At 32.7% G+C, this 12,293-nt stretch overlaps 1 protein-coding gene across 1 annotated transcript; it reads left to right on the forward strand.

The window, feature by feature from the left end:
- Window positions 1-466: 466 nt before the first annotated feature.
- LOC139495237 (uncharacterized) lies at window positions 467-7,585 on the forward strand. The gene is made up of 6 exons (XM_071283483.1): window positions 467-625; window positions 3,000-3,057; window positions 3,989-4,108; window positions 5,123-5,224; window positions 5,830-5,904; window positions 7,339-7,585. The coding sequence occupies exons 1-6, from the start codon at window positions 578-580 to the stop codon at window positions 7,359-7,361; spliced, it is 426 nt and encodes a 141-aa protein (XP_071139584.1). The 5' UTR covers window positions 467-577; the 3' UTR covers window positions 7,362-7,585.
- Window positions 7,586-12,293: the final 4,708 nt, after the last annotated feature.

Consider the following 12,293-nt stretch of genomic DNA (forward strand, 5'->3'; position numbering starts at 1 on the left):
AATCTTAGAAAACTTGTAAGATTTCCGTTGCTTTATTTTTAGCAAACCATGTGTACACACTTTGGGTACTCGGATCAAGTCGACTCGTGGACTGTGACGTTAGGTTTTGTAATAATTTTTCTTTACAATATCGAAAAAAAAAAAACATATATACTTTGACACATTTTATAAAAGAAAATGCGCAGATAGGTAGATAGCCACCCATATTATGCCTTGAAGAAAAGTAGTCTATAGCTACATTGTATTTTTTCAACACTTTAAATATTTGCTTTCTTCTTTCAAGTTTTAAAATACCTGATAACATCGTCTTTTTCAAATCATGATGGATTTTAATTTTAATCAGGTACATCACTGACCATGTGGTTTAAAAGATTTTTTAGACAAGTTTCAGAAAAATATCCAGAGGTTTGCGTGTCAGCATTGTGTTCGATATATTTTACAGAATGGATATGTGTACAATGAAAACCTGCTCAACATATGAGCCGTAATATGCGTAGGCTGTAACTAAACGGTCCACTAAGCGAAGCGGTATAAAAAGATTCTGTCTGTATTCGCCCAGATCACACCTATTGCAGTCATGATTCGATTCGTATTTATCTTGTCAGTGTTTGTTCTGGTCATCCAGGTAAGGACATTTTACTTAATTATGTTTATTAATGGCCGATCTGAAGTGTACACCTTAAAACTTATACGTATTGCTAAACTTTGGCTTATTTTAGTTTTATTGATCAAAGCAAATTAAATTTAGCGGTAATTTTTATTTTTTTCTTTATTCAAGACATATAATTTTTTGAAAATACAGGGGGAAAAAAATCAATTTGTGTAGCGTCTGTCTATTTATATTCTTTCTTATCCACGTATAGATTTATTCCTAAATTTAAGTTTATTTTACAAATGCAACTTTTATTCAACTGTTATTTTTTCTCCATTCTAAACTACTTTAAAAAGTTGCAAAAGCCACAAGTAAATTTGAAATTTTAAAAAGAGAATATACGTATATTTTCAAACAATTGAAAGTAAATAAGTGTTGAATATTAAAGACAATCCAAGTACTTTCAATACGGGAAGATTTTAAATAATATGAACAGGAAAGTTGTAAATGCATTTTTTATGTCCCTAGCACATACATTATAGGGATTGCTAAATTAAGGATCATGCTAAAAAACATACTTACAACAGCTTTTTTTCTTCTTGTATTACTCGTATAACCTACACGTAACTGCGCACAATAAAACTAGTGGGTCGATTTTTTTCAGTTTACAAAATAATTTTAATTTTACCTCTGGTTAATATTGGCTTCCTCTGCAACCATTGGAGGATAATGTGCAGATATTTGTCGATTTTGCAAATCACGTAGGCTATGCATTTGCGGACCAACAAGTAACCCCGTTGTTTATAAAACTGTATGAAAGTTGTAACCCGAATAATCCAGTCCCTCCCAGTAATCGACCTCTCCTACTTGTGAAATGTTAATGGGAAAACGGTACTATTTATTCTGCCATAGGCGACAATACTAACATTTTCTAAATTTACCAGTTTTTATAATAAAAACCTGGATAAAACAGTTATGTGTGGTGTTAGTACTTTATTACTGTTTTCTAAAAATTGAAGCCAAATAGTATCATGACCAATTTCCAACGGAGCTTGTTTATGTTATCCATGCCCACCGTCATTTTGCACCAAATTTATGAAATTTTGGAAGCCTTTTCGAATAATTCTCTAGAAAATATTTCAGTAGGTTTTAAAATTTATATTGTAAATTTACACACTGCAGTTATTCATAGATAAATAAACAAATATATTGTACCCTTACATCCAATCACAGCGCTCCTAAGTTGACTTGCTTCACCTGTCTTGGGTACACAAAAGGCCAACCTAATGCTGGGAAAATGTAATACTACCGTTTTCCCTAATGTAGTAATCTTAGATCAGCGGAATATAACGACTGAATTATTCGGGTTATGAAAGTTGTAACATTCAAACCAAATGAGTATTAAATGACATTTGATATTATGATATTTTTGCTAGAAACAACTGCTCTTTGTGTATAAGTCATTGTTTGTACGAGAGAGACAGATCTGTGATGTATAAGAGTATCAGTTTTATGCATAAAAATTATTCTTATCAAGGGCGGATGCAGAATTTTTTAAATGGCTTAATTAATTCCCAATAATTGAATATCAAACGCCGAGCAGAAAGAAGAAAACAAATTTTGACGATTTTATACTAAACATTAATTTTATATATATCGTGAAAAACGACTTTTTTTACGATCAAAAAGGGCCATAAGAAGCTCTCTCCATTGAAATGAATCCATTATTGCTTAAATCATTTCCCAAATTTTCAAATCAGAAACATAGAACTGTTGTATTAGAGACGTCCGAAAAATCGAAATAAATTTTACATAACTAAAGTATCAAATGATTGTGGTTTATATTTTCCTCTGGTTAAAGGGAGATAAAACCAATTTGATATATATTCATCGACAGTTTTCATTTTTTAAAGCATAATGTATAAGACCTGAATGTCCCCATACTTACATAACGTGATTAATTCCTAACGTCCAGTGGCAAATATTTCAGACGTGTTTCACGTTTATTGGTCTCTGGTTGATAGTTGTTTCATTTACAATAATACCTCATTCCTTTTATTTTATCTGTACAAATTGTTGTAAGATATACAATGTACATAAATCTCTACAGCCGGTGGTTGTGGAATTGCGAGATACAGTGAAACCTGTTTAAACCGATCCTCTTCGGGACTTAATTTTTTTTTTTTTTTTTTTTTTGGTTTTATCAGGTTCACAACACACTTTATTTGATATGACGGTGCTTACGAACATGTTTGGTTTATACAGGTTTTCGGTTTATGCAGGATTCGGTTTAGTCAGGTCTCACTGTACTTGTGAGTGAATATCCAATGTGAATAAACTGTATTGTTGTGCTTGGACTTACATTATATATTTTTTCAAATATTTAATAACTAACTATTTATTTCAGGCTAAGCCTTCTGAGAATGAGTACTACCGACTTCTAGAAAACCTTCTTGAAGAACGTGGTAAGATATTTATATATAATTGTTTCTTTGTTGAGAATTATCTTGAACCATGACTCAAGAAGAGACATGTATATGTAGGACATTGGAACTCAGCACAAAGCACAAATTGGGATTCAATTATCAATTGGTTTTCCTTTAATTTTTAGTTAAATTTGAATTGCAGTTTTTTTTTCTTAGTAAACTTGTTTATAACATGTGTGCTTGACAAAGGTCATTATTGTTTGCTTTTGTTGCTGATTTTTAGCGTCGATTACTCATTAGGTTTTTACGGTCTCAAGTAAAAGAATGGACATTCAGATTGTAAAATAATTATGATTTTTATAAGGACAATTCGCCTTTTCAGAATCTAAAGGACTATGGGTAATCTCATTGTTCGTACATGTACACCAAAATGAAAATAAGGCTACGTCACTGGTTGAATTTCAATTGTTTAGAACGTTTTAACCAATCATCACGATTTGGTCTACGCTTTTGAAAATATTACCCAGAATGCATTAGATTCTGAAACGGCGAAATTACTTTTTGTCATTTGTATGTCCTTAATCAACATACAGTCAAAATCAAAAATATTATCTGCTTTCTAAAGGTTTTAAAAAAGATTATTTTCTTTTAAAAATAACCATCCATCAAGCTGTATGCATGTTTGAAATTGGCTTACTTCGACTGTTCCGCTATCTGCCGAGATGTGCCGAATTGAATAAGATTGATAGACTACACTTTATCTTTACTGAGTAAGGTAATGTTATATTATTTGGTGTATTCTCTCTAGCTGGCCAGCTGGTAGGTTTGTTTTTTTTAATCAGGCAAGATTTTTTTTCAATCTTAGACAATATTGAGAAATGTCATTTCATTGGGCAGATCAAATTTGGTGGCGGAAACTACCGAGTTTAGCCGAACGTATTGATTTCTTGCATTAACATATTTATTGCAGATGTTCAGACCTGTGGGATAAACGACAAATATTTGAACTGCAATTATCAACAACAGTGTCAAGGTGAAACATGTCCGGGAGATAAATATTGTTGCTCTTCCAAATGTGGAAATATTTGTTGTAAGTATTATTACACATCCATCCCAACTCCGCTGATTCCATACCCTCAATCCTTCACAACTCGGCCGATTCCGTAGAAGGAGAGTTGCGGAATCTACCCATGATTGCCGAATGTATTGCTTCATTGACTATTTTCACATTTCCGACTTTTGACTCTGAAATATATAATTTTTCCCATTAACCCAATCTTCCTATAGATGGACATCCTGGTGCTCTGTCAAAGGGGAGCAACTTAAAGTAGAACAAATATATCAAATTGTATGCGTTGTGGTCTGATAAAAACTGAGCTTCGGCCAAAACCGAACAAAATCTTAAGTCCCGAAGAGGTTCGGTTTAAACAGGTTTCACTGTACACCTAAATATAACACATGGTACTAAACTCCATTTTTGAAAAATGTCTCTTGGTCGTGAACTTCCGTTATCTATATTTCACTGTTGTCAACCCTACCAAAATTTGTTATGCTGTAAATCATTTAAATTGATATTTCTTTACAATGGTGTTGGATATTTTTTCTTAGAATAGTGCCTGTGACCTTGTCGACTTTTCCATTTATTTTCATTTTTTCACGAAAGATACAACCTATTTAAAGACCATGATTTGCATACATGTAGTTACAAGTAAATGAATGTGATTGGTTTGTTCGAATTTTATTCTTTTGTTGCACCTCGATAAACCATGAAAACGTATGAAAGTTTATAATGTTACAGCCGATTTCATTTAGTGTGTAGCCAAAGGTTATATCTTTGATTAGCTTGCTTGTTAGCCGAACCGTGAAGTCATTGCTAGGTCAGGTAAACTACCCTCCTTAAAGAGTAGACTAGTCCAGCAGCCTGTTGGACTAGGCTACTTCGAAAAGAGGGTAGTATATCTGACATAATAATGATTTTACGGCTCGGCTTACAAGCAAGCTAACCAAAATATTACCTTTGGCTACACACTCAATGAAATCGGCTGTAAATCTAGTTAAATACCTGCTAATAATTTTATTGACAACTAAATGATTGTTTTTACAGTATGTCATCCAATTCCACAGAACTGTTCCAAGCATTGTGTCTATGGGTACCAATTAGGAAATAACGGATGTTATATCTGCGAATGTAATACCAGCAAACGAAGTAAGAACTTGTAATCATAGCTTTTGAATGTTCCTTTTTAAATTCGCCGTTTCATAATTTATAGGACTATGGGAAATTACACTGTTCGTGCCCCAAATAGAAATAAGTCATGTCTTCTGGTGATTTAAATTGTTACAATGCTGGTTTATTTTTCACCAATCGCAACTGATTTATATAAGTCAGTGCAATGCTAGATAAAAGACGATGAATATTAGATTAACGTCAATACATCTAAGATTGAAGACGATACATATGACGTTACAGACGATTGAGAATTACCGACTCTACCCCATCAAAAGTTTTAAGTTTTATGAAAAATTAATCTTTAGAAAAATTATAGATATGAATCCTACGTATATTTTTATCTTCCGTCAACTATGGTTTTATATGTCTATCGATTTACGAAATATAATCATCGTGGAAAAGAGAGACAATAAATTAAAGATAAAACGTACGGTGACCTTTTAAATTAATTTACATCATCGTGTCTGATAGTTGTCCCATTGACAAACATACCAAATATCCTTATAAAAAAACGGCCAATCTATTTATAAAGCATGTACATATATATATATATACAAATTTCATTTTGATCTTTTTAACAGGTTTTAAGCAATTTTTGACCAGATTACTTCAAAAGGATGAAGAAAAAGAAGAAATTGAAGACGAAGAACGCAAAGGTGAGACCTCCTTATATAACAAACTTCTTCGTGTGGGGTCTGTATCACGTGGTATAGTCTCCTGTTTACAGACGACCTCGTGTGGGGTCTGTAACACGTGTCATAGTTTTCTCTTTACAGACGACCTCGTGTAGGGTCTATGAAACTTTGAAAGACTACGTCGTGTGGGATCGGTGACACTATTCATATAGTAACGTATTTACCTACTTCTTAATGGGCGTCTATTACACCATATGTTATTTACTATTACATACTATTTCCTTGGGGTTTTCGACTCTTATTCTTTTTATCTTTATTTCAGAGCGCTTCTTCGAGGTATATGGTCCTATGTATTAAATTCTTATTACATAATATGTGTGTAATAGTCTTTGTTTCGATTTTGTCTTTCATACTACAGTGAAACCTGGCTAAACCGAATCCTGCATAAACCGAAAACCTGTATAAACCAAACATGTTCTTAAGCACCGCAATATCAGACATGCGTTGTGAACCTGATAAAACCGAAAATCGGCCAAAACCGAACAAAATCTAAGTCCCGAAGAGGTTCTCAGAGATCAAACACACACTAGAAGTTGGATATATAACTACCAACTGATTGCGAACTAATTTTATTAAAAATAGCAAGCTACTTTTAAATTAAACCAGATTCTAAAACAAATGTTTGGATGATAAGGTCATCGGAAAGGTTACATAGTCCTATTTGTCGTTTGCAATGAAATTATTTTTCTGAAAGAACTTTATGGATTTTGACATAATATATATAGTTCGCTTAGATATTGTGACAATGAGACAACTCTCTGATAGAGACTAAATGACATTGCGATAAACATCTACTACAGTGAAACCTGGCTAAACAGAATCCTGCATAAACCGAAATCATGTATCATCAAACATGTTTTAATCACCGTCATATCAAATTATATGCTTTTTAAACCTGATAAAACCGAACAAAATCTCAAGTCCCGAAGAGATTCGGTTTAAACAGGTTTCATTGTATAATACACAGCAAAATTTGCTCAAATGAAATTCATGTGAAAAAATTCCACGTACGATTCTGAATCACCTCAAACGAACTTTTTTTAACAAAAAAAATGGCATTTTTTTATGATTTTAATCAAATTTGAAAATTAACATGTTATTTGATTTCTGTAATTTTACAAATTCACGTGAATTTCGCGTGAACATATTTCATATGATTTGCATGCAAAATTCATACGAGTTTCACATGAGATTCACTTGAAAATCACATTTACTAATTTCACGTGTGTTTCATTTATAAGCTCGTTTGAAGTGGAGATTCACACGAATCTAAATTCACGTGAAATTTGCCTGTGAAGGTCACCGTGCGGCCTTCAACAATGGACAAAACCTCTACCTACTAGTAAACAAATACATGCGTATATAATTAAAGATTATTTATCTTTTCTTTTTCAGAACTGTCATCTGTAGAGAAATAAACACAGAGAAGAATCGTTATTTTTTTGTCATCGGCTCACAGTACACCAGTGAAGACGCCATTTTATAAACATTTCTGTAAACATGCTGTCATGCTCCTACAGCCGGATATTTTCTATAACACAACTTTGTTTTACATATTTCTCAAGGTTGGAATTATTGCCTTCAAAAGTAAATGTGTTATTTTTTTCACTTTAAAAAAAAAAAAAAATCATTAAATGAACAAGATTGCTTTATTTATTTTATACAATGAAAGATGAGAGAGTAATGCATGTTATTTTAATGATGGTGCATCTATGCACATAATTAGCAATAGTATACATATAGAGTCAAAACTCCCAGTTGATACGATATTTGAAAGCTTGAATTTCCTATCACGATTTCCTTAACTAAGGGTTGCTGGCCTGCTTACAATTAAGAAATTAACCCAAGATTTTTAATTCGTGAAGTTGAAAAAAAAGCCTTACAATTTCTTTCGGACGCAATCAAAATTTGGTTGACCGTTATGAATTATCAATACGACAGCTATGTTCCAATTATCGTAACCACACCCCGTCCTCGAATGTGACCTACCGAATTAGACTCATCATTGGTGTGTAATAACACGAGCAACACAAACGGGTGTCACATGTAGATCAGGATCTTCCTATCCTTCCGGATCACATGAAATCATCCACAGTTACGTCACCTCTCTAACGCAATATTCGCCACTGTTTCGGAGTTAAAACTTTGTTTCATTGTTAAGGTAAATTTCTTCAGACAACGTAACAGGATGTATGACATTACGGCATTAGATATAAGAGATTTGCAATAGATGTTTTGAGTCATTTCATGCTTTTCTTGCTTATGTGAATAAACTCTTCATAGATACCTGGATTGAATTTTATATTTGCACCAGACGTGCGTTTCGTCTACAAAAGACTCATCAGTGACGCTCGAATCAAATATATTTAAAAAAACCAAATAAAGTACGAAGTTGAAAAACATTGATGACCAAAATTTCCTTACAGTTTTGCCAAATACAGCAAAGTTTATCTATTCCTGAGGTAGAAAAGCCAGGTTTTTTTTAAAATTCAAAGTTTTGTAAACAGTTAATTTGTAACTATATGACCGTATCAATGATAATTCTAGTCAAAACAGAAGTGCTGACTACTGGGGTGGTAATACCCTCGGGGAATAAAAACTCCACCAGCAGTGACATCGACCAATTGGTTGTAAATAAACTCGATTTACACGTCACATGCCTTCATTGACAATATTAGCCGTACTACTATTCAACAAAAAAATCAAACATATTATTGATGTTGAGTGCCATAGCATGCACAGTCCTCAAGAACAATATATGTGTGCATATATCCTTTAGTCCCTTCCTGACCATTATGAATATGAAAAGGATAAAAATTAGAGCAGACATCAAAAGGCAATGATAAAAAGTTAACACCATAGTCAAAGGTCGACTGACATGTTATAAAAAATGTCAAGTACGCATTACAACAAACATGACAATTGAGCTACAATTGAAACATCCATGGTGAACTCATGTGCTTCGGAAAGATTCAAGAAGACAAGTATTAATTCCAATCGCAAATATAGAATATTACAAAAAAATAACACCATAGTTACAATACATCTTTTTTTCCTTGGCAACCATTCAAATAAGTGTATCGGCATGAGGTATGTGAATACGATGGCTTATAACATCAGTGTTAACTTGTGAGATCTCATAACAACACGTGACCTTGATGTGATGATCATAGTTTCATTTGATCGAAGTGGTCTTAAGAAATTCATTCTATAAAAACCCTTAATATATTAAATTTCCAGCAAACTATTTTGTATTGAGTAATTTGATGATTCATTAGACAAGGATATATTAATCTCTTTCCCATAGGCTCGAATTGCAAAATTGTTACCTGTTCCCTTTTCACGAATGTGACCTACCGAATTAGACTATAATTTACCGGGTTTGAAATAACATGAGCAACACAACGGGTGCCACAAGTAGAGCAGGATCTGCTTACTTTTCCAGAGCACCTGAGATCAAATGGGGTTTGTGTTGCTAAGTTTTTAGTTTTCTATGTAGTGTCCTGTGTACTCATATTTGACTGTTTGTCATTGTCTTTTTAGCCATGACATTGCCAGTTTATTTTCTATCTATGAGTTTGACTGTCCCTTTGGTATCATTCGAACCTCTTTTGCAACAAATGACAGTAGTAAAAAAAACTTTCAAATGGAATGCTTCTGTGAATTCAGTTTCAGAATGTTCAACTAAAAGATATAAGTTTTCTTGACTTTTTTTATGTCCTTTTTTTATTTTCACTAATTTTACAACTTGCAGTTCCATTTTTAATATCTCTGCTGAATACAAGTTTGATATTGTTTTAAACTTGTAAAGCATTTCCAAACATTGATTTACCTATTTTCAAAAGGCTCCTATAAAAATGCAAGCTTTGTTGACGTTAAATTTGGTTAAAACGTTCTTAAAAAAAAAATATTGATTCGAAACTTGAAAAATATTCCGGTACAATACAACGTTAAAAAACGTAAAAAAATTGAAAATAAAACCGAAAAAAATCTTTGAATTTATAGAAAATAAATATTCAAATAAACAAGAATGAAACACAAAGAGATGATAATTGCATGTACTATATAAATGAAGAGAAGAAGAATTAAATAATACACTATCTTATATAATACAAAGTTGTGTAAAAGTGTTAGTGATATCCTCGGTGACGAAAAGTCCGCCAGCACTGGCATCGACCATTACAACCCGAGGGTATCATCAGCCCAATAGTCAGGACTTAGGTGTTGACATGAATATTTATTGTATGGTAGTTTTTATAAATAGTATGAATTATTCGAACGACTAAGGATTTTCTTATCCCGGGCATAGATTACCTTAGCCGTAGTTGGCACAACTTTTTTGGAAGTTTGGGTCCTCAATGCTCTTGTTTGGCATTGAATCTAACTATTTGATCTGAACGTCACTGATGAGTCTTATGCTGAAGAAACGTACGTCTGGCGTTAAAAAAAAATGTAAGACAGGTACCTTTGATAACTAAATACTACAATTTTCATTCTGAGGTAAAAAAAAAAACACATTTAAAATGTATGTTCTTTGAATTTGTTTGGTAAGTGACAGGTACCCGAATATATAAGGGTTTCACTGTTCACGTTTCCAACTTTTACGAAGGGTGCAAATAACTGAAAGCAAAATAAAAATTCACATACATAGAAAATTTTCTAAGATTACGAAATTGATCCAACAGCAAATAATTTAATGTTTGTTCATCTATATAGTCACAAGGAACATGCGCAAAATTACATTGTTTATCAAGCTAATGACGTGGACCTTTTTTTGAATAAGCCTTTATACATGAAACTTGAAACTGCCAGACTAAATATGAAAACAAAGAGCTCTTCTTAATCCTCCACACAATTTGAGTTGAAATACAACTACGTTTACTAAAGCAATGACACACATTTGTATAGATGTAGATGAATGCAAAATTTTATCAAAATCATAATTACATAATAAAAAAAGTATTGACAACGATGTGTGAACAAAAGAAACAGATGTAAAAGGTAAAAATGTTTTTAAAAAATGGGCTTCACAGTAGTCAACATTGTGTTATGATATTAATCCCAATTACTTTAAAAAAATATATGTATCAAAGAAGCACAAAATGGCATTTATAAGCAATCATACAGCAAACATTAAAGACAAGAATACACAAATGTACCACCTTACCATAACACAATGACGGTATGTATAAGTACATTGATTGATTGATTGTTGGTTGCTTAACATCCAGTGGCAAATATTTCATGCATATTCAGGACGAGAACAAGTTCACAATAAATACAATATGTAGGTTGTTGTAATAGAGGCCATCTAGGATGATGGTCGGGGAAATTTGGACTGCCACTGGAAAATGAGGGTATATTGGATAGGGACATAAATGTTGCCTTCCAACAGGCCACCTATGGACCCCTCAAAGAGTTGTTGCAAGGGTTCTTAACGTGCAAAGAGCGTGGCACCTTCTTTACACGAGGCATCGGATTTAACATCCCCTTCTGACCGGACGTGACTGCTAACTTGATACATCCCGCACAGCCAAACGGATGCCCCACTTCAGCAAGCGTTTTACTGCCGGTCGGGAGAAGACCCAGTGACCATATTTCTAGACCCCAGTCACCCTTGGGGTTTGTATAAGTACAGAGTCACGTCACATTTGTATCACAGAAACATAAAAAGGCATTATAGAAAAAGCACATTAGCAAAAAATGAAAAGCGAGAATACAAAAATGTTTTACAATAGCACAATAACGGGATGTATAAGTACAGGGCCACGCCATTTGTATCAAAGAAACGACACAGGGCATAACTCATGTTTTCAATTAAATATTTATAACTGTTACTAAAAGTAAATAAACAAAATATAAATAAATAAATAATAAATGATTTACAATGATACTCATTATAAAAATAACTTACACAAAGTAAAACCGCTTAATTTGTTTTTGATCTATGTACAGTAACAATCTATACAGCCAGAATAAACATCCACTTACAATACAATACAATACAATACAAATATGTTTATTACAGTGACATTGTGTATAACAAATTATGTACAATATTGAAATATTTCAATTAAATTACACCCGGCCCAATGGACCTATAAGTCACTTCAAATAGATACTATAGTATTAATTCAGATTGTCATCAGGAATTATATATACATGTTAATTATTCAAATATAAGTGTTGTCTGCGTTTTGTTAATGAATTTTCTAAGTATTGAGCTGTTTTCGAGGATATTCTGACAATAATAAATTTAACTTTTCACTGTTATTCAAATTTAATACGGTTTCACCAAGTCCAGAGAATAATTTATTACGTAGTCCATTGTAAAATTGGCATTCAATCAG

The sequence above is a fragment of the Mytilus edulis genome, chromosome 11, assembly GCF_963676685.1.
Source record: "Mytilus edulis chromosome 11, xbMytEdul2.2, whole genome shotgun sequence".
NCBI lineage: Eukaryota > Metazoa > Mollusca > Bivalvia > Mytilida > Mytilidae > Mytilus > Mytilus edulis.

Bases quoted from the DNA above. Each gene is read 5' to 3' on its own strand.
- LOC139495237 (XM_071283483.1), top strand. From the start codon at position 578: ATGATTCGATTCGTATTTATCTTGTCAGTGTTTGTTCTGGTCATCCAG. The intron at 3,058-3,988 runs GTAAGATATTTA...TATTTATTGCAG, and splicing joins AAACCTTCTTGAAGAACGTG to ATGTTCAGACCTGTGGGATA. The intron at 5,225-5,829 runs GTAAGAACTTGT...TCTTTTTAACAG, and splicing joins ATGTAATACCAGCAAACGAA to GTTTTAAGCAATTTTTGACC.